Source organism: Lissotriton vulgaris, chromosome 10, assembly GCF_964263255.1.
Source record: "Lissotriton vulgaris chromosome 10, aLisVul1.2, whole genome shotgun sequence".
Taxonomy (NCBI): Eukaryota; Metazoa; Chordata; class Amphibia; order Caudata; family Salamandridae; genus Lissotriton; species Lissotriton vulgaris.
The window spans coordinates 806,716,493-806,740,595 of NC_141698.1; the positions used below are offsets into that span (position 1 = coordinate 806,716,493).

Consider the following 24,103-nt stretch of genomic DNA (forward strand, 5'->3'; position numbering starts at 1 on the left):
GTGGTGTTTTATTTTCTCATTATTGCATTGCGTTTTTGTTGTGTTTTGTACTTGCTTTGCTGCGTTATGTTTTGATTGTCTTGTTGTTTTGTGCAGTTCTGTTTGTGTTGTGCCGTTATGTTGATATGTGTTATATCCTTAAATTCTGTTGTTTACCTTAGAGATGTCCGCAAACACTGCCATGTTTCCACTGAAAAGCGATACATGCCTTTTTTCATGTTCCAGTCACAAACAACCATTTACTGCTGTCTACGGTGGTAACATACTGCTTCCCGTATTAGTAATCCCCTATCTGCGGCAGACACCTGTCTTTAGTTAGCACTTATAATGCTCACTGTGAGATACAGCCCCTGGAGTACTGTAGATCAAGTAATGAATGCTAATTATATGGGACGGATCTGAATAGCATGCCTTTTTTAAATGTAATTTACATGTCAAAAGGTTTAGGCAAGGCAAATGGATGCACAGTGAAAGTAGGAACCACCCTATAAATGAATTTTCAGTGTAAACACATCTAAACTGTTCATTTTCTGCAGGACAAACATAATGAAGCATGTTATTTACGTGAACACAAAGAAGAGTTGATAGAAGAGCTTGCCACCACAATCGTCCAAAAGGTACAGTATGATGTATTTTGTTTTTCTGTTTCAAAATGTTCCAAATGAACTGAGCACAAATAAAGTTAATCTTTTACGTGGCAATAGAGTCTAGCTCGCAAAAACTATGTGGACATACCACATAATAATTATTGTGTCAGTGCCTGCCTTTCTTTTTACTGTATGATTACCATTATAATGTAAATAGAAATAGGAACCAAAGAAATTAGGACATGGCCTACATGAAACTGATTGATTATTTGCTTAATTAAGTCACCAAATGCAAGTATCTGCAACTAAATGCAAAAAATAAATAAATTACAAGCATGTTATCTGCAATCAGTTATCACTGTGAATGAATGACTAAAAATATATACATAAATCACTAATTAAGGTGAGCTATTTACAAGAAAAAAGAACACAACAGCTGACCAAGAATAAGCACTTCACTCCAAATGTATTGTTACTGAGATTCGGTGCTACTACTCCCAGCACCCGCCGTTGATAAGTGCCACGGGTACAAAGAGGTTCAAAGAAAAAGGGAGGTGCACTCAATAATTGTTCAGCTGTGGAACAGGAGCCCATATTACCATCGATGCCCAGGCTGCTGGCGCAAGTCGCCTCTTAGTTCCCATTCTGAATAGTTACCAAATAAAGAGACGGGCGCTGGGAGCAGGAATCACAAGAACAGGATTTATTACTCATGAGGAGAGCCTGTCATTTCAGACACGAAACAGGGTGCCATCGGGAGGTGCTCTAACAAGTGAGCTGAGACTCCGTCTTTTATACTTTACAAAACACTTGGCATTACAATCACGATATTGTGAAACAAGGAAAAGACATCCCCATAATCCTCGTGTCAATCCTACCCCACATATGTTCACAATAGGGACCCTTGACCTGCTGATAAGAGGGGAGGGCAATCACGCAGCTGAGTGTTCCGTCAACTGTTTAGGATGTGTGCGCCTGATCATAGCCCAGGGGGTGGGGTGGCCAGGATCAATAGTGGGTCCTTTGAAGAGGAGTGACTCCATACAATAAGCAGTAAACAGCATCTCCTGGCTTAGGCGATGACCTCAGACATGTGTGGACAGTCAATCGCGGAGGGAGGGTTTACTAACAGAGGGGTTATTCATGAAAGGAGAGGAGGTGCTGGTCAGGCGCGGCCGTGACTCCCAAGGACAGGGTCTTGCAGAAGAAGAAGGTTTATGACTTGCCCATGTGAGGAGAAGGGAGGGGGAGCCAGGGTGGACACAGGGACAGAGTCGCATAGAGAGAGAGAGATCTTATGACCCGTACATGAGAGAGCGGGGGCAGTCAGGTGCAGCTGGGGAGGGCTATGTCAGCTAAGGCGAAGGATGCCTCTTCAAGAGGGAATGGGGGGGGTTTGCGTGGGTCAAGCAGAAGGGCTGCCTTTCAGGGCAGGGTCGCGCAGAGGGAGAGGGTTTCATGGTTTATGCATGTGAGAGAGAGGGGGGGGGGGGTTTCAAATACGCGCAGAAGGGAAGCCGGTGATTCTAATCTTAGGCGGGCAAAAGGCCAGGGTGCCTAAAATGGCTGTCATGTACACATGGGTACAGGCCTTTGCTGGCAGAGGGATGCAGTCAATGCTTTACGGTATTCATGGTGCGTGCAGGGAGAGGAGTGGGAAAAGGGAAATGAACGTTGCTTATGTACATCAATATTTCTAATTTTCTACAGTCGCCCCTTTTTACATAGCAAAGTTCATTTTCGTAATCGATGAGGGTACATATAAACAGGTGCGGTCGAAGAATTAGCATTTGTCAATACTAACATATGGCATATAATCATGGACAGTTGATGTGTTTGGCAGAATGCAGCACATAGGAGATTGCATTTGTCAAGTTCCTATCGTTTCAAAGCACTACATAGCATAAATGTTTCTGACTTAAAAATGTGACCAAGGAACATTTTGACCAAGTAGTTGAGGGCGGAATTCAGTTCAATACACAAGATCTCTTCGTCACAGTGTCTTTTTAGCAGTGAGCCATCACTGGTAGGCTCTAGTCCGTGTCCTTTTGTTGGCGCTGTTGAGCACCGGCGGTGGAGCTATAGGTCCAGCTCGGATTTATCCTTACACGTTGCAGGGTGCGGTCAGTCCTCTGCTGTTAGACCACAGTCCTGTTCCCTAAACAATCCGTTTGGCGGCGCCTTATGCTCGGCACCTATATTTCCGTGGCAACACCCTATTCCCATTTGAATGCAGTTCTTCCTTTTGGCAAAAAGTCACGTGGAAAAGAGGGTGTGTGTGGTTCAAATAGTCGATAGGAGAGAGTGGAGTTGGGTCAGAGTTCCTGGGACACACAAAAGGGACCAAGGGAGCAAAGCATAACAAGCAGGCAGGCCCATCAATCGGGCCCAAAGAAGGGGGACGGAGACTCCAGGCACACGTGGGTTAGCAGGCGGAGGGCTTCAGGGCAGCCCGTCAAGTTTCATTTTCCACGTTTGGAATTGCTGTCTCGTCCCGTATCTAGTTGCTCTGCAGCTCCACCTTTGGTCGAGGTCACACGTGTCCCAAGATCTGCAGCCAGGCTGTACGTCACGTCCGACCCTTCTCCTCCGGTGATCGTGAATCTTTGAATAGGTACAAAACAAGTTTTTAGAGAACTGGCAGAAGAAGACATCTATGCATGTGAATTCCTCCCTCAATCCTACGCATTTGGGAGATACGCTCATCGGTCACAGTCAGAGGTCTATTACCAAGCAGTGCATATGTCGGCATTCCTACTGAGTTCATGCCAAGTTTATTCATCGTCCTATTTATAACTCAAGTGAGGATAAATAAGATTCCCATCAACTGTGCATTTCATCATATTCAACATTTCGGAGCATTTCCCTTCAAGGCTGGCTAACCTTTTCAAACAGGGCGGGGGTGCCATCATCGAGAGTCAGGTAAAACAGGGTTTTCTCGAGGGACGACAGTTACTCATGGTCATCATGTTTATATCCGGGACAGCAGCTGGGGTCTATCAAATGGGGCGGGGATGCTTCGGGCGCTCGCGCTTGGGTGCAAAAGGGGGTGGGGCAATCTGGGCATTGGGGGTCAATCTAGACGTTGGCGTTCGTCTCTGATGAACAGAAATAAGGTGCCATTGACATACAGTTCCCCTATAAATGGCCAGATTGGGGGACCTTAGTCGTCTTACCTGTCCTTTCCTTCTCAGCCAATTCGAGTTCATTCATTTTGCAGAAAGGAGAGGTAGTAATATGGCGAGATACAATCATTTTAGTTTCGGTCAATTTCGCTGAACACCTTCGCGTTCAATAAGTATCCAATCAGACTGGTGCCAGCGAGGCACGGTTTTACCATAAAAAGGAAGAGGAAATAGGGAGACTCTAATAGAGAGTGAGAGTCGTCCGTAATCTAAACGAGCCATTTGGTACAGGTATGACATGTAGAGAGAGAGATAGAGACAGACAGACAGAGACAGAGACAGAGAGATATAGGAAAAAGGGAGAAAGATAGAGAAAGAGAGAGACGTGTACAAAAATAGGTCATTTAGTGCGTTCATAACACAGAACAACAGGGGGTCAGGTAACGGAGAGACGCAACAAAGGGAGAACATAAACCCCTACAGTACACACACACACACTCAGACTAAGGAAGACAGTACATGTATTACATATATAAGACATTCACGACAAAACATAAAACAAATATTGGCCAGAAAGATCTATCTTTACATCCTGCGTATCTTTAATATCCTATTTACCTACGTGCTTAGCTCTTTTTACCTTTCCCTCCTTTTCCCTCTCGCTTGCTATCTTTTCGAACGTTCTCAATTGCCAATACTTACACCTCGGTTAGTCGATCAGAAATTAACCCGGTCACGCTATTTACCCATGGTTGGATCTTAAACCATTTTTCAGTTTCTTCCTTTGGTGGGAAGTTCTCCAGGCTGAGGCAACGGCAAGTATTGATCGGGAGAACAGTCGGACAGCTTGGCTATATCTATAAGAGTGTGAGAAGGGGGCAGTGCATTGAACATCAGCAACATTTCTAACTTCCCAGACGGGTGGTGCCGTGGTAACCCTTACCCACACACTTTTCTTTGTCCTTTCCCTACCTAGTCAAACGTCTAGTTACATTATCTAACGTGTTATTTCTAGTCAATTTTCGTCATACAGTACCCGTCAAGTTTCTATGTCAGTCCATCCTCCCAGTCGCTATGTTCTAAGGAGGAACAGTCATGTTTAAGTCTACGTCTTTTTAAAAAACTTATCGTCATAAGGACTATGCACATATTCCCTCCTTCCCTTTTCGTCGGAGGTTCGATCATCGCTCTCCCACACTTCAGCCGACGTTCTGACGTGACCTGCAGAAGGGAGGGGAAAGAAGGGATGGGGGCAGCCTTCAAAGCACATCAGCATGCAGTAGTCCGAAAATGTTTTTACCTACCACATACTCGACCTATCTCCACGTACTGCATTTCTTTACCATCTCGGCGTTTAAGCCCAGAGGGACCAGTAATGTCAGATAGATAATCATTGACGATCTGCGTATCTACATGAGTTACTTGGTCGCAACCCCTTTTGTTGGGTGCAAGGGTGCGGTCAGGTGGCATTTCTGTGGTGTCGTTTTAAGGGCGTCTAAAACACTTTTCCGGCTGCCTGTGACACATAATGTAGCTGCTAAATATCTGGTCCTTTTTAACCTTCAGCTTTCATCATACTTATTCTTAGCTCACAGTAGCAAAACATCCAAAACTCATTAATGCAACCGCTACAACTATGCTTTCTTTTTCAAAATACTTTTAATAAAAAGTGTTGGTGTATAAATACAGGCCTACAACCCAGTGGACCGGCCACGGAGCAGATTGAAACTGTACATAAGAAGAACGAAGTTGGTGGCAGTTCATTGCATAAAGTGCAGCAGTGCAATAAAATCGTATTAAACTTCCCTACAGAGCAAGCATGATGCATGTCAAGAATTCAGTTTTTCAATTGATTCATTAGTTCATTATCCAAATGCTCATTCACTGTCTAAATTACACCAATTCATTTCCCAAATCATAATTAGTACCCACCCTAAGTCAGTTCATTGTCCAAACATATGATCAATATCTGTATTGCTTTCTTCTCTAAGCACATAATCACTATCCATCTTATCGACTTTCATTGTCCAAAAATGCACACGTATCTCAGAGCATCAAGATTCGAGCAATCCGGGTGAACAGGGAGTTTGAAAGTTTTGTTTCGTGTATCGGCGCCATTTTGGGCGAGGTCAGGCAGGTTCCAGCATAGTCAGAATGTCTCCAATGACTCGTGGTTGGAGCAGAACCTTCCGTTGGTAGTTCAAAAAGTTTTGCGCAATGTGGTAACAGTCTAACAATATGGATCATCAGTCAAAAAAGTGGGGAGGGCGGCAACAATTTTTCCTACCGGGTCATTCTGGTGTTCCACCGGAACTGAACAAGTCTGTACCTTGGCTGTATTTTAGCCATTTCCAAACTGAGGCTGGCGCCGGCAGGAGTGCGTCGATGTCGCAGATCCCAGTGAGGGGGACGGGGGCGCCCATGCAGAGGGGTCGGGGGGTGGTCGGTGGCTGAGGCAAGACAGCTCCCCCCCCGTGGCCTGCAGGGCAGCAGAAGAGGGGAGAAGGAGAGGTCATTACGATTCTTTGGGCCGTCCGCCCAGCAGCCTCCCCTTCCGACTGCGGCCAGGCGAGCCCCGCATGCCTCGAGGCCTCGCCTTCCGGATGGGCGTAACCGCGGACCTGTTGCACTTCAGGAGCTTCCGGAATGGGGGTAGGTGCCTATTGATTTTGTATCTATTTCATGTGACCGTTATTTGGGCATGGTGGGCAATGAGGCAGACATGTTTGGGGCAGGAATAGGCAACGGAACCTAGCTACCTCGTGGCTGCCTTGGTGTCAAGCTTGTCTTCCCTCGCCATTTTTATGTTTCTTATTGCAGGTTATTTCTAACGTTTCTTATTTTATTTTTAGCGAAGTTGATAACTCATCAGTGGCCTACTGATTTCGCTCAACTCTTTTTCTTGTATTTTTATGCCATAACCTATTATAAGCTATAGCGACTAGTCCACACTTAATGAACATGTCCTTATTAGGTGTGCCCTCCAGTGGAGCTGGATGGTTCATCTCTAATAAGCGGTCCGGGCTAAACAGGCTACCAATCAGTGGGGAGAAGATAGGCATGACGGATTACAACGGGACAAAAGTCTGCACTACCTATCTTATCACGGCGGGCAAAGACTAGACAGAATATTTCTATTCTCCGTTGTTTGCAGGCGGTGAATACCTCAAAAGAACCAATACCGAACAATCAATGTTCGATCAATCAAACAATCAGTGGGGAGAATAAGTGGGTACGAAAAGGTTTACGTTACCCACTCTTTCTCTACGTGCAAAGAGAGACCTTGTTCTTCCATGTTTGCAGACAAAGAATCTCCAGACAATAATCCACGAACAACAGTTCGGGAAACAGTGGGGGAGGAAGATAGGCACGACGGATTACAACGGGGACAAAAGTCTGCGTTACCTTTCCTTCACTGCTTGCAAAGGGAGAGCCTGTTGTTTCTCCGTTTGCAGACGGTGAATCTCCAGAGGGTTTCAACAAAGCGTAATACTAGTATTATCCAAATCAAAACAATCATTTCACAATTTGTCGCATTTACGCGACCTTACCCGGACCGGACCGTGTGGGCAGTTCTTCGCCTTCCTCCTTCCAGCGCCCGATCGTTCTCTTACTCCATGATTTTACCGCAGCAGTCCTGTGGGATTCCAGTCAGGACAGTAGGTCACTCGAGAGAGGTCCGTTCAGAATCGGTGAAGTTCATTCAATCGGCAGCCGGGCGAGGGCCCTCTCAAGGCAGGTATACTCCGATCATTTAGATGTTCACCTCATCGTCTGGATCTCTCTTACTGGACCTCATGTCACAGATGGACCCCGCGTTGGGACGCCAATTGTGGAACAGGAGCCCATATTACCATCAATGCCCAGGCTGCTGGCGCAAGTCGCCTCTTAGTTCCCATTCTGAATAGTTACCAAATAAAGAGACGGGCGCTGGGAGCAGGAATCACAAGAACAGGATTTATTACTCATGAGGAGAGCCTGTCATTTCAGACACGAAACAGGGTGCCATCGGGAGGTGCTCTAACAAGTGAGCTGAGACTCCGTCTTTTATACTTTACAAAACACTTGGCATTACAATCACGATATTGTGAAACAAGGAAAAGACATCCCCATAATCCTCGTGTTAATCCTACCCCACATGTGTTCACAATAGGGACCCTTGACCTGCTGATAAGAGGGGAGGGCAATCACGCAGCTGAGTGTTCCGTCAACTGTTTAGGATGTGTGCGCCTGATCATAGCCCAGGGAGTGGGGTGGCCAGGATCAATAGTGGGTCCTTTGAAGAGGAGTGACTCCATACAATAAGCAGTAAACAGCATCTCCTGGCTTAGGCGATGACCTCAGACATGTGTGGACAGTCAATCGCGGAGGGAGGGTTTACTAACAGAGGGGTTATTCATGAAAGGAGAGGAGGTGCTGGTCAGGCGCGGCCGTGACTCCCAAGGACAGGGTCTTGCAGAAGAAGAAGGTTTATGACTTGCCCATGTGAGGAGAAGGGAGGGGGAGCCAGGGTGGACACAGGGACAGAGTCGCATAGAGAGAGAGAGATCTTATGACCCGTACATGAGAGAGCGGGGGCAGTCAGGTGCAGCTGGGGAGGGCTATGTCAGCTAAGGCGAAGGATGCCTCTTCAAGAGGGAATGGGGGGGGTTTGCGTGGGTCAAGCAGAAGGGCTGCCTTTCAGGGCAGGGTCGCGCAGAGGGAGAGGTTTTCATGGTTTATGCATGTGAGAGAGAGGGGGGGGGGTTTCAAATACGCGCAGAAGGGAAGCCGGTGATTCTAATCTTAGGCGGGCAAAAGGCCAGGGTGCCTAAAATGGCTGTCATGTACACATGGGTACAGGCCTTTGCTGGCAGAGGGATGCAGTCAATGCTTTACGGTATTCATGGTGCGTGCAGGGAGAGGAGTGTGAAAAGGGAAATGAACGTTGCTTATGTACATCAATATTTCTAATTTTCTACACAGCAGAGCCAGTTCAGGCCACAAATCGTCTTTTTTCAAAATTAATATATATATATATATATATATATATATATATATATATAACTTGAAGCACAAGTTATTTATATATTACTTTTGAATAAAGAAGATTTATGGATTGAACTGGCACTGCTGAACAATTATTGAGTGCACCTCCCTTTTTCTTTGAACTAGGGTGAACTATTTGTGTGTGAAAAATTAACATTCTCCCATCTGCCATCTTTTTTGTGAGCATGCTGTACTGTTTTGGGTGTAGGGTGGACTCTTTGCCCCTGCCTAGATACCCCTGACTGCGTATTCCTCCTGTAATGCCATTTTCACCTGCAGTCTCCTGGACGGCCTTGATTATTAATTACTATGCTTAGCTCTCTTGCACAACTCATCGTGGGTGGTCCCAGGAGTGCTAATAATGCATGACTAATGCATTTTTGTGCGGGGATGCAGCCATCAACAGTAAAATTAGTTAATCTAACCCCTGATGCGTGGTACTTGTTATGGTTGCCGGGGCTTTGAATTTAGCAGCAAAGCCAGATGAAACTTCAAGTCCATGCAGTGGTTTTGTAGTAGGAGTGCTCTGGTGTCCTGTAACAGATCTTAGAGCCATCTATGTTCCATGCACCGCTGTTTCTCTGCCTATGCGGAAGTGTGATCAACTACCATTTTAGGTCGAGCATTTGAGACCTCTTGTATATATTTTAGTATATTCTTACCTGTGTATGTACTTTGTGGGCTCTGGAGATCAGCCCTAGGATTTGTCTGCTTCCCCTTAGGGACTTTTTTTTCTGACCAACTGCTTCTATTTAACTGTCTTGATAGAAAACGACCAGTAGAGGTCAGTAACATAGCAGAAATGCTTTTTGCTTAGGGACTTTCTTTTTTAATGTTTCCAGTTACTGCCTCTGTTTAACTTTCTTGATAGAAAATGACCAGCAGAGATCAGTACAATACCAGAATCACTTTAGCATTCTCTAGATTCCAGTCCATAGAAATTGTCTTCCACAAGTACCTGTAGACAATAATATTTTTTTCACATTTTGTATTTTCAGTAATATGACCACCAAAGGCACTGATTTTATATTAAAAACAGAGCTATGAACTATAGCATTTCCTGCTGAAAGGCAGTATTTCTCTCTATGTGTTCCCATACCTGGAGTGTCTCCCAGTTTGGTGCTTACTTTCCCTCCATTTTAAAGAACAGTAGATGTTCCAGCACCCAGGCTAATGTGCTGCATAGCTAAATACATATAAGTTCCCAAAGGCGAGACCAGTTGCAATGTAAATGCTTTTTCTTTCAACAGTGGAGGGCCCCTTGTGTGTTGACAGACCAGTCTAACAGGAATTATGCCATGAGCTGCTCAAATAACTATCATAACAGAGTGGTGCTTGCTTGATGAAGAAATGGGGCAGAAAGCCGACATCCTTGCACAGTAGTAAATTGTTATCAGGCCTGTTATTTTTTGTACTCTGTAGTACTGCTACCCTTTCATTTACAGTTTATACTGAACTGAGCGAATTGGGCGACTCCATGTAGTGTTTCAGTGAAGCTGAAATCCAGCTTCTAGTACAGTTGGGAAACATCACTTACAACGCAACTTTTACCACGCAGTGCCTTTACGACACAACTTTTACAACGCAAACCATTACAACGCATTGCGCTGGGGGGCGCTCTAGGATAGGGAATAGGTTTAATTTACTGTCCAACACCTTCCCTACTATCCACGGGGACTGGAGTTGGAATAGTAAATTAAACTATTCACTATCCAGCGCCCCAAAGCTCTATGCGTTGTAATGATATGCGTTGTAAAACCCGCGTTGTAAAAGCATGCGATGTAAAAGCATGCGTTGTAATGTCGTACATCCAGTACAGTTTATGGTGCTAATTTTTGCACTTGATATTCTTAAGTGTGAAAACGGGGAACAATGAAAAGCAGTCAGATCAGATGTTTGTTGGTATGTAACTGGCCGCTCTTTAGGGGATGATGATGAAGTAAAGACGTTAGTTTGTTATTTTTGATGAGGTATTTGTTAATCACAAGAAAAGCAGGTAAACAGTACTGCCACGTTACCAGTTTGACTGTAATCCAGGAGCAACAATCCGAATACAACATTCCTCTTCGTTACACAGTAGAGACACAACACATTACATAAAAAACAAAACACACAATACAGCAACGAGACAAGAAAATAAAACAAACCTATAATCTAACATTAAAAAAAAAGTGTCCTCCACTAGAAGAACAACATATAGCACAATAAGTGCATCTGTTAACTAACATATAATCCTACTAAAATGCAGATGGTTTCATGTTAATTTTTCTTATATCTTACCCAGCACTTCCCTCCACAATTGAGCACCACCTTCCTCTCTTCTCCTACCCAGTGTCTCCTGCTCGCTTTCCTCATTGCAGATACGGTCCATTACCCCAGGCAAACCCAACCATAAATCAAGATGTTGTGTGACTTCACTGTGACCCTACCCCAAAATGTCTATCTTTTCAATTGAGGCAACAATTCATAGGGGGTTCCTCCGCTAAGGCGGAGGAGCGTCACCCCACTGCTCTGTGAGTAATGTTATTATCATTTTATTTTCCTGATGTTGCTCAGCTGGTTTGGGGCAGGGCTGGGCTGTCACAGTAGCAAAGGAGATGTGGTGAGCACTCTCAAGTGTGCAGGATGGTTTGGCCGGCCGTCTTGGGCTGGCCAAACAGTCATGCACACTTAGCATGTTCTCCGCCCGGCTGTATTGCACAGTCTGGGTGGAAAAATGCATAGGCTGCCTGTCCCTGTCTGAGTGCTGAACCATGGCATTTAGACCAATCACAAGGCTGCTGTCATGCAGCGTTGCAATTGGCTAGGGAAGTCTGGGAGCCTGTGTGCTTCTTGCGTCCTGTTCCAGGAGTCGACGGAAGAGCCAAAGGGGACCGAGAGGTGGCAGCAAGCCTGCAGGTAAGGGAAATTTTTTTATTATTTCACCTTCCCCGCCCCACTCCCCTATTAAGTAGCAGCCACCGCTGCAACAATTGCAACATATGGACATGGACTGTTCCATGTAAGCCGAGCAATTGGTATATGAAGGGAGGGCTTGTCCAATCAAATTTGAAAAGCTCTGGGGCACATGGCAGAGGCACCATGGCAATTTATCGTAACGTAGATGTACCGAATCCCCAGGAGCACATGGTTTACCTTGTAATACCTTTGGGGTACATTTAACTAGTATCTATTTTACTGCACCACTTGGATAATTACTATGGAAAGTCATGATCTAATATAACTGATGTTCCATTTGCACACTGGGTTACGCTTTGCACTTTGCAGGATGTATTGATTGTCTTGATTTGTTAAGTCAAAAAAAAAAATCAAAACCACACTTTGACCATTACATCCTTGAGTAATCACTCAAATTGCCTTTCTTCCAGTCTATGTCCATGCTAAGGTTGGTGGCCCAAATGTAGACAGACGTATTCATGAGCACCGATACTATCCACTTCTCTAACTCTCTAATTCTCTTCCTTCTCTTTCTAATATTTTGTATTCTCCTTCTGGTACTGTCTCTGACTGCAATTAAGTCCTACATACTCTCTTACAATCCAAACATCATGATTTAACCTTGTCGCAAGTCTACTCCCTCTTCTATAGATAGATAACACTTAATTTCCTCTATCCCTATCCGCATTTAACATCTCCTGATGTTAACATCAAGCTTGTTAGCCACAGACATCTGGGTTTCCGGTTTTATGATACTGTACATGCATTCAATTTCGTTATTTACCTGGAGTTATTATAGAGTTAACTTCCAATGAAAACTGCAAACTCAAAAATAGATTAGTGTTTACAAAAAGTACACCTTCTTTCTTCATTTATGCAGGGAACCTTTCTGTTCAAAAAACCCTATTCGTAGAATGTGCACGTACCCTTTTGGGTGAATATATTACAACATGTGTTTAATCTTCGGTCACCCAGTAAATTGTGCATTGATTCACAGCAACACATTCCTGGTTCACCAACACTGTACCTAGTATTTCCCCACTACCTGAAGGGGATTCGGGTTTGTGTGGTTAACCATCCTCTTATCACTTGTCTTGCATCCCACACATTTTTGGACCCGGTACTCTATGTCCACGCTTCTCCCTGGCCACAAGTTCCTTCCCCGCTCATTTCAGACCTTAGTAGTTCCCAAATGTCACTCATCCTCATTTTAAATTAAAATAATTTCTGAGGAGTCACAAAAAAAGAACTCTCAAGAGACAACCCAAAAGCACAGACAAGTCTTCTATTACGTTCCAGTGTTTCTGTGAACTTGAACAAACTTCCTTTCTATTTCGTTGCCCAGCCCTTTACCAGCAATTCTCCTGCCTTCCTTATTTCACCGATTGTTTGTGTGCCTTCAACAATCTGTTCTCTTGTTACAATATCTTTAGCATCTTCCTGAACTCCATGAATACTAGGCACATTTTGCTCACAATTCCTTTGAGTTGAAGCAGCAACACTCTCCTATAAATGCATGGGAAACACCTGCCAATATTTTTACTTTTTTACTTACCCACTCGCCGTTTTTCCTATTCTTAAATAATGTAGGCAGCCATTTAACCATGTTTATGTTGTTATCCTGACTGACGTCTGTGCTTACTCAGCTAACATCTAAAAAAGTTTTGAACATACCTTCTCTGATTTAAAAAGAAAATACCCAATCAGATCCGTCTCTGTGTCTCTGCTTCAGTTAACAATTAATTTTTTCTCGCGTATTTCCAAGACCATCCTCAGAATGCCCAAGATGTCATCAGTCCGAGGCGGGCTTCTACCACATGGTATGTGTAGGAAATTGGGTTACAGGATGAGGAGATGAAACCCTACACAAGCAGCAATCACAATTGCTGTTAGGGTGAAGACACAAACAAACCCTAAATTAGCCTGTGCTGAAGCCTGTGGTAGCTTACCACAAAAGCAGGTAAGATTAACTTAGTGTCAATATGTAAAATATGTATTAAGCACTTCAAACAGTAATAAATTAAAACAGAGAACACAAGAAAAATCCCACACCAATTTAGAAAGATAAAGTAAAATTATAAAATAAATTATTGGAGACCAAAACAACAAAAACACAATGATTAGGTGGACAGATATGCCAGTTTTAAAGAATTAAGTGAAAAACAGTGCTTAGAAGCACACAGGACCCTCTTTGGTTATCTGATTGTGCGGGTCGGGACAAAGTCACAAGTTTGGGCCAACCGCAATGGAGTGCGGGCGGGGTATTGGGACTAAGTTTGGCCCACTAAACAAAGTACCAGAAATTCTGGTTGCAGAGTGTTGCGAGATCCCCTGTTGAGGATGCATCACACAGTGGTAGTTCAGCATTGTGCAGCAGTAGTTGCAAGGAGGGTTTCAATGGGTCTTGCTATGAGAGATCCTGCATTGTTGTTGAGGATGTTGTCAACGAAGGCTTGCGATGCAAATCCTGAGTTGGGGATGCATCGAAAATCGGCAGATCCAAGAAGCAGTGGTCTGTGATGTGAGATCCTGTGCCCGGGTATGCATCGCGCACACCCATTCCGATGCAGAACTGCGAGGAGATGTGTTGCACAGCGTGTGTTCTGCTCAAGAGACCACCACTGGCCTGGCAGAGCACTACGAAGGGTCCTGAACTTAGGTGGCACCACTTGGGGGGGCAAGACTCACACAGGCAAAGTCCAGATGCTAGGTTTATGACAAAAATGCGGTTCTTCCAACTCAGATAGCAGTGCAACAGAGTAGCAGTTCTTCTTGCAGAACAGCACAGCATTCCTTCTGAGTATTCCACAGGTCCCGAGGTGTAATGAAGAGTTGGGTCTGAGGGTTCAATATTTGTACCTGGTGCCAGCTTTGAAGTAGGAGAAAGTTCTAGAGGTTTCCGCCCCCAGAGGTGGTTGAAATTTCCTGCGTCCTTGCCCTGGCCTCAAGTTGTCTAGGGACACAAATAAATAGTGTCAAACTCTTTGTGAGGATGCTTAGACAGAGCTTTTGTGATGTGAAAGTGTGGTAGGTGACAGCTCTGCCCCTATCAAGTTACAGTTGGTCCATCCTGCCAAAATCTATTCCCCCTCTGGGAGCAATGCACAGAGACCAACTGCCAGCTATACCTAGTCATGTGACAATGGGGTACAGGCTGCAGGCACTAATGGTTTGAATATTAAAATACCACCTTTCTAAAGGTCAAAAACACAAAGATTGCCTAAACCACACTTTCTTTTTAAGCTTTTACGATTCTTGCTTCATGGCCAAACACTACATTTTTTTGGTTTGCACCGGTACTTTATTTATACCTATTTATTTTAAACTTTTTTGTATTTTCGTTAAATCATTTTTGTATGAAAAGAAAAAGATAATCCACTCTTCTGTACAATCTATATACAAACAATTACACAAATTATTTACAACAAACCATTTAGAGTCCACATATTCACTAAGACATACTAAACATACTACATCACAGTACACAATTTTACATAAAACAAACAAATACTCATGACTTTGATAAATTGTAAGTGAGTGAATCAGTATCCAAATGTTAAGACCAAATCCTTATAATCCATAGGAGCAACAAAACATTAATGACATGTTCCATCAATAGCAGAAATTAATTCTAACTTTTTGAAAACAAGATCTTAATTCCTTGTCCTTTTGCGCTCCTTTGGTGTGCCGACGCGATTCGAATCAAGGGAAATCAATACCTAGATTCTCATCAGGGCTTTCTGATTTTCTGTACAAGATGTATAAAAACATCAAACATTTACAAGTTGAGGGAGCTTCCTTCTTTAAATACATTTCCACTACCTCTATATTCAGCTTAGTATTGTACCTGAAAAAAGTGCAGATGTGCCTTCTTTATAGATATAATCACAGGCTGAATTCAGGCTTTCACGATTTTTCTGTTTCCCTTAGAGGTTTTGACCACTGTGTTTAAATTCTACAAAAAAAGAACTTTGTTTCAAGAAACGGGATCGTTTCATTTGGAGCCCATTTCTGGCAGTGTCTCACATTACTGGTGTTTAGAATTAAACAGGACGCATACCTCAAATAATTTTTTCTTTTTTCTTTCAAAGAAAAGAGAGATTTCTGCTTTTCTGCAAGAGTGTTGCCGTCACTGCATTCATTGCCAGTCTATGGGCGGAGGAATACGTCTATTAGTCCCTTTCTTGATACATTTGTTTCCAAAGTCTGTTTAGTTTACAAGAAAAGGAAACGCATAGCGCATGAACTACCTGATCACGCAAGTCTGATTTTCTCTGTTTTCATTCAGTAATTCGCAGCATTCGTGCAAAGGAACTGCCGGGAAAGGAATACATATATCATATCCTATCCCTGATACATTTATTAAAAAAAATATGAGCGGTTTACAGAAACCAGGACAGAACGCAAGCACGTACCTCGTAAAGGCATTTTCGTGGGTCGCGCTACTTCTCGTTTCCTTAATTCTCTTTCGCTGCGATCCCTGAAACAACAAAAAATCAATTGTACTACCAAATACTACACCCGCAATTATAGAGCTGGCTTCATTTAGATAAAAAGCATTACTTGCAAATAAACTTTGTGGCCAGTTGTCGGCTATTCAAAAACCATAGCGGACATCTTGGAGGCGGGCCCCCATTTTTATACCTTTAGCTTGAATGCTGGGAAACGTAGTCCGTGAACCGGAAGGCTATTCTTTCCCAGGACGAATGGTGCATTCTGGGACACAGAGTTCTTATTAAATTAGCTCACTAGGGTATTATTAATTAATCAAGCTGCAGAGGAGGCTTGCCAGTATTATATTCTTGACATTTCTGACAAATTATTCAACCCAGTCTGGGCACTATTGAATTTTAGAATCAACTAGGCCTCTTTTTGGAGTAAAGCTTTGTCAACGTCAAGTGGACGTTTTGCCACATTAATAGTAGCTAGAATCGTTCATTTAAAATCGTTCTCCCCATGAGATTTCTCAATGAAGTGCTCCACCATTGGAGCTGTAACAACCTTTTTTTTATCCTAGATCTGTGCTGTGTAATCCTCATATTGACTTGTTGATTTGTCTTCCCTATGTATACCTTCATACAGGGGCACAGTATTGCATATACTACATTCTTCGTTTTGCAATTTGAAAAATCAGAATGTTTACATTTTACGCCAAGGTGGTTGAATTCAATACCTTCAAGAGTGTTGTTACATGCCACACAATTGCCACATTGGTGATGGCCTTCAACTGGTTTTAAGTTCCATTGAGATAACAAGTCACTTTTTGGCTTTGGCAATGAGATATCAGCACGTACGATCTGTTGAATTATACTTTGATTTGTTTTCATAGCAAAGATTGGTTTTGGAAATGGACATTCAAGATCTTCAAGGAGGTGCCAATTTTTGAGTATCATCTGTCTGAAATTGTTTGTGTCAGGTCCAAAAATTGTGACACACACTAATCGATCCAGTTCTTTCCTGGAGGAGACATTCTCGTGGTGTAAACCTAGCTCTTTTTAAAGAGTTCTTTAACAGTTTTTTAGGGTATCCCCTTTGTACCATCTCATTACAAAAGGTTTGCGCATGTTCTTCAAACTCTCTGACATCTGTGCAATTTCTCCTAATTCTAAAGAGATGCCCATACGGGAATTTTCCCTTTAAGCTCCTCGGGTGGGCACTCCTATGATGTAAAATTGTATTCTTATCAGTTTCCTTCTTATAGAGGGATGCTTTTAGCTGACTTCCTACAAACGTGATCTCCACATCCAAAAAAGTCATTTTGGTTTTAATACATTATATGGAGAACTTGATATCTTCATGTCAGGAGTTAAGCCATTCATGGAACGCCATTAACTCGATCTGGCTCCCCTGCCACAGGAGCAAGATGTCATCAATGTAGCGTAACCATTGCTTTATTTTTTCTCCAAAGGGATTGTTGTTTTCCACAAATCTTTTCTCGTACTGGGCCATATATAGCACTGCCATTTCTGGGGCATAAGGACAACCCATAGCAGTACCTTTGACCTGCATGAAAAATTGATCATCAAATTTAAAATAATTACTTTGAGAGCAATTTCTACAAGTTTAAAAATGAATGATGTTGGGACTCTGTGAGGTCGTTCTCTACTCTCTAAGTACAGCTCTATCACTTCTAGCGCCTCATCCTGGGGATCTGCGTATAAAGTGATGTGACGTCCATTGTTACCATCATTTGGGTCTGTTCATCAAAGGATATTCCTTCAACCTTGGTGAGGAAATCCATAGTGTTCCTTAAATAAGAGTTTACCTCTTTCAAAAATGGCTTTAGAAAGAAGTCTACGTATTTTGAGGTGGGTTCTAAGCATGAACCGCACCCCGAGAAGATCGGCCTGCCCGGGGGGTTCATCAAGATTTTTATGAATTTTAGGCAAAATATATCAAATGGGGGTTCTGGGAAATTTTTTAACTAAAAAATCATGTTCCTTTGGGCCCAAAAAACCTCCTTCAATGCCTACTTGAAGAATTTTAAAATTGTTTCCTGTATCAGCTGCACTGGAGCTTCTTGGACTTGTTAGTACCAGGTTTTGTTGTTTACCTGGTTTTGACCCTCATTCAAATACATGTTGCGGGCCAGATCACAACTGCCCCACCTTTATCGGCCTGTTTGATGATCACTGAAGTATCTGCCCTCAAACTTTGTATCGCTGCTTGTTGTTTTGAGCTGATATTTCTTTGTACATACTTATTAGTTTTTTCCAATTTGTTAATAGAATACAATATTGTTTTCTCAAACGCATATATTTGTTTTGGGATATTCTGGGACGGAACAAATTTAGATTTGTTCCTTAATCCAGTCACTTCATTGTTTAATACTAGTTCTTGATTCGGAAAAAAGTCTTTGAGCCTGATTTTTCTACAAAACTCAATTGCTTTCAATTTGAGCTTTGTATAGTCCGTTTGTTTGCATGGTACAAATGTAAGTCCTGAGTTTAGAACTGCTTCCTCATCTCTAGAAAGTTTATTTTGGGACAAATTAACTACAGTGGATGCCTCTACGATTTGTAGAAGCGATTCCTGGTTCTCATTTCCCATGGTGCTTTGAACCTTGCTTTTTGCCTTTGGCCCTTGTCTAAAAAAGACACCTGGTTTTTAGAATTATTACCTCTTGATTCTGACCCTGAAGATTCAGAAGATAAAGTGTCAGAAAAAGTCATAAAACGATTCCTTGATCTACCTTGGTACCTGGTAAGTGCTTTCCGAGATTCTAATAAAGTGTAATAGTCCTCTTTAAAAAAAGGATACACTTGCTCAATGTTAAAAGATTTTGAATCCTTCTCATATTTGGCACTCTTATTGGTGATCGTATTATCCTTGTAGACCTTAATGTCCCTTTCAATTTTTTCTAAAAGGGCCATAGCTTCTGTCGCTGACTGATTAGTTTTGATAGCTTCTGTGAGCTCTTCCTGTTCTTCCAGTTCTTTCTTACAAATCCTCTGGGCCGTTTCTACCGTGTGAACCATAAGGTCTCGGCTACACTTTGTATTAATGTAGCTAAAGCCTTTTTTATATTTAGACTCCCTTTATAAAGATCACTGGGGTATTTTTCACCTGGAGCCCCCAAGGAATAGTGCCTTCTTTTAGGTGCTTCAAGAGAAAATAGCTGTGAAGCTCTGTTCTAATATGCTTTTTATGCAGGCGCGTTAGTTCTTCAGCTTCATTCTGCTGCTTAGCAGAAGACCTTAGTGAAACTGTAGAAAAAGGAGAAGAAGCTATTACATTTTGAAAATGACTTTCTGTCAAGGACAAAGTCTCCTTTTCAGACAATTATTTTCAGGAAGGAACTCTCCTTCCTAAATCCTGCTTTTAGTGTATTTGAACAAAGAGGGGCAGAACGTATCCTGCAAAATCCCTACTCTCGCGGGTGAACACACGCTCAACAATTTGAAAAATTGAGGAGTTAGGCCCTAGGGGATGTGGATTTAGGCCTAAATCCACATCCCTTAGGGCCTAACTCCTCAATTTTTCAAACCTTTCTAAAGGTGGCAGTTTCAGAATCTTGACTTAAAATCTGAACTTACCATTAAAGAGGGTTTTAAGTTACAATTCATTAGACGCCAAACTTGATATTCCTACCTGCTCCCATTTAAAAGTTATCTCTTATTAAATGTAATAAGGTAACCCAATGTTATCCTATGGGAGGGAAAGGCCTTGCAATACTGAACAATGAATTTGAGGTTTTCACTACCAGAACATGAAATATTTAAAGTCATGTACAACCTTTCTAACACACTGTACCAGGTCTACTCTAGGGGTGAATTATATGTCATTAAAAAGAAGGTTTAGACCTGAAAAAAGTTTTTTTTGTTGATAGGTTGAAATGGCAGTTTGCAACTGCAAACACAGGCTGCAATGGCAGGCCTGAAACATGTTTAAAAGGTTACTTACGTGGGTGGCACTATAAGGATTGAAGGTCCACTAGTAGCATTTATTTACAAGCCCTTGGTACATGTAGTACCACTTTACTAGGGACTTGCAAGTAAATTAAATGTGTCATTTGGGTGTTAGCCGCTATTAACTTGTTTAAAGGAGCGAGCACAATCACTTTAGTATGGTTAGCAGTGGTAAAGTGTGCAGAGTCCTAAAGCGAGTCAAAGGAAAAGGCCAAGTCAATAGTTCCTTTGAGAGCTAGAGTACAAACTATGTTGAAAGTTAAAGGCCTAACAAGTGAATCAGTTGTGAAGAGGGAATATGTTTAAGTGATTTACTTAAATTATCTGACCCGGCAGTTACAGCAGAGAATGAATCAGAATAAAACCTTGCATGTAATTTGTAGAAGAACAAATCTTAAGAAAAGGCTCACACTGAGCAAAACCATTCTATTCAATATGAATAATTGAAGGGAACAAATCATGAAATAATTGAGGGGTACACTACAAATCATGAATTTCCACATCAACTTTAATCTTGGAAATCAAATCAAGCTGATGAAGTCAGAGATTAATGTCTGTAACATTCACTCTGATTGATGTCAATTTACCAAAAAAGATAAAGGAATTCAATGGTAAATGCCCAGTAATTACATGTGGAAGGAGTTGAACTTGGTGCCAATGTTTCGGTCTCTATTATTTATATTCAGTGAGACATCCTCAGGAAGACCAAATTACAATGGAAACAATGATCCCACATGATTTTTTTAAAGACCAATCAAGATAGCCTTTACAATGTTAGATGGGGACCAAGAATATATATAACTTCGCCCTTGCCATGGAGCCCTTGGCGGCGTGGGTGCGTATAGACGCGCAAATGAGGGGCTTTGAATGGGAGGCCGGGCCATCGGATAGGATCGCGCTCTACGCTGATGACGTGCTTTTCTTCCTCACGGACCTCAATAGGTCAGGACCGAGGGTCCTGGAAATTATGCGGGTGTTTGGGGAGGTATTGGGGCTCAATCTAAATGTGAGGAAGTCCACACTGTGGACACTGGGGGACAGTGCGAAGCTGGGAGCCTGGGCATCGGCTTTGCAGAGGCGACTGGGGACCTTAAGTATCTTGGGGTGTTCTTGACGGATATACCTGGTGTCTCGTGGGAGCGCAATGTCATTTTTGTCTGGGACCGGGTCTGGTCGTAAATGAAAACATGGTCCCGTATGCCCCTGAATCTCTATGGCCGCTTGGCCATTTTCAAGATGGTGGCCCTCCCACGCTTCTTTATCAACTACAGAACCACCCCTACCCCATATCGGTGCAGTGGTTTCGCCAGGTCAATTCGGCGCTGAGCCAGTTCCTCTGGGCCGGGGGTGCGGTGAGAGTGGCGCTCCGTACCTGTTTTCTCTCCACATATTGCGGTGGCTTGGCATCTTCGGATGTCCTGTCACCAGGCGTCTCACTTGTTGGTATTGAATGAGTGGTGGTATGGGGATCGGGGAGACCCAGCCTACGCCCTGGAGAGGTATTTGATGGAGCCGGACACCCTACATACAGTGTTGTACTCGGCTGGGAAATGGAAGAGGCTCCCGGTGGTCACGCAGGTGGTCTTCCAGATCTGGCGACAGGCGCTTTGCCGCATGGGATGGTGGAACAGATTGACCGCGGAGACTCCATTGTGACAGAACGGTCGCTTACCGGCTCTGGCGTCTTTACAGGGGTTCCGCGGCTGGGACGCAATAGGGATCTCGGCGCTGGGCCATGTAATGAAAGGCACAACCCTAAAATCATTCCAGGAGCTGAGGGACGAATATAGTATGCCCCAGACCCAGTTCTTTAAATACTTGTAGTTCCGGCATGCCATCACTCCTGCCCTGGAGAGACTAGACTCCTTACCTGAATTCAGTCCCCTGGAAGCCAAGGTATTCATGAGTGAGTTAGAGGATAAGAAAATATCCCGTATTTACCAATCTTTGGTCATACACTGCTCCTCCTCCCTAGATAAGCTGCGGACCACATGGGAGGGGGATGTGGGAGTTCTAGAAGAAGAAGACTGGAGGGAAGCCCTTCCCGCTCCTAGAGGTGGGGCCATTGCCTTACGATTGCGGTTCATCCAATTTAAATATCTACATAGAGCTTACTATACTAGAGAGAGGCTGTGGCGAGCGGGCTTGATTGCGTCCCCTGAATGTCTGAGATCTGGTCGGGAGGTGGGCACCTTCCTACATACAGTATGGTCCTGTGGAGCGCTGGAGAGATTCTGGACAGGTGTTTGGGACTGTTTGGCAGAAGTATTGGGTTCGGAGCTACCCCGTACACCGCAGCTGGGCTTTCTCCATGTAATGGAACAAGTGGGTGGCAACATTTATAAACGACACCTACTGCTCCTTGGCCTTACCGTGGCCAAGAGGGATGTAGCCCGTGCCTGGAAGGACCCCAGGGCCCCCCGTTGGGAGTGTGGAAAAAGGGATTAGATTACTGTATGGGGTTGGAGCGTCCAGTGTTTGAGGCCCGAGGTTGCCCCAGGAAGCACTACAAAATATGGAAGAGATGGGCGGAGTACAGGGAATTGTGGCTGGAGCAGCCAGCACAGCATGATGTGACTGCAGAACAGATGCCTTAAGAACCTGGGTGGAGGGGAGTATGCATTACCTGTTTCATGACTCTATTCTTTCTTTGACCTGTGAGGACATTGTGCATGGGGCAAGGGTCGGATCCGGGAGGGGGTAGTTAATACGGGGTAAAGGGATAGGAGAGTTGTAGTAATAATGCCTATTTGAACGACTGTATTGATTGCTATTCTGTACATTATGATTCTATGCTCACAGCCCCTCCGGTGTTCGGAGTACTGTGGTCTATTTGCAATCTCTCTCAAGAAAACAATAACATTTTGTTATGAAAAAAAAGAATATATATAACTTAAGTAAATGATTTGTAAAAACGGACGAATCAACAAAAATAAGAAGGCAGTTTGTGAAGCTACACTGAATATATCTGCTCGCAGGGCATCTCATGCATTTGGAACAAATCAAAAGCAGCAAAAATACAGTCAGCCAAAACAGGAGAATGGAAGGCAAAAAGTTGGGGAAAATCACACCAAGGATGTTGTGTCCTACCTGTACCTCCCCCAACTGAACTCGGAGAGAACTACCCACCCTCATTGTAGGATGAAGGCTACTGGTTGATATAGGCCCTCTCAATTTAGCTGTGAGAGCACAGCCCCTATGCCACTCTATAAGGCATCTGTCTGCATGGTGAACTCTTCGGAGAAATCAGGGGTATTGAGCACGGGTACCATACACGTGGCCTTCAGGATTTCAAAAGCAGTCTGGCACACCACCCGTCCAGATCACCTGTCTAGGTGGTTTCTTCCAAATCAGCTCTATCAAGGGGGCAACAATAATGCCATACCTCTTGACACATTTCCTGTAGTATTCAATGAAGCCCAGGAAGACCCTCACCTCTGCATGACTCTTGAGGGGGTTCTCAACCCAGAATGGTTTCAAAATTGGTTTGGAGGGGCCGTACCTTGCCCCCTCCAACTTGGTGACTCAAGTGGACCACAGATCCCTGCCCTATCTGGCACTTACTGGCCTGGATAATGAGGCCTGACTTCTGTAGAACCTGAAGCACTTCTCTGAGGTGGCACAGATGATCCTCCCAGCTGGAACCAAAGGCCACAATGTTATCTAGGTTAGTGACATTGAAGTTCTCCAATCCAGGCAGGACCTGATTGGCCAACCTCTGGAAGGTGTCAGTGGCATTTATCAACCCGAAATGCTTCACCCGAAATGGGAAGTGGCCTTCTGGGGAATTAACGCAGACCTCTCTTTGGTCCCCTCTGTTAAGGTGCTCTGCCAGTATCCTGACATCAGATCAAAATTGCTGAGGAACTTAGCAGCACCCAACCTATCAATGAGCTCATCAGCTTGGGGGATGGGGTGGGCATCAATCTCAGTGATGCCATTGAACCCATGGTAATCCACACAGACCCGAAGTTTGGGGGTGGTACCTGGAGGGGCAAGCTTGGTGACTAGCACCACT

At 43.6% G+C, this 24,103-nt stretch overlaps 1 protein-coding gene across 1 annotated transcript in view; it reads left to right on the forward strand.

Moving 5' to 3' along the window:
* The window catches only part of MYRIP (myosin VIIA and Rab interacting protein), a 1,654,117-nt gene that overhangs the window by 1,193,544 nt on the left and 436,470 nt on the right, over window positions 1–24,103 (forward strand). The window contains exon 7 of the mRNA XM_086941723.1: window positions 537–617. Coding sequence (XP_086797849.1) covers window positions 537–617 — 81 coding nt within the window. The remainder of the gene's footprint in view (window positions 1–536; window positions 618–24,103) is intronic.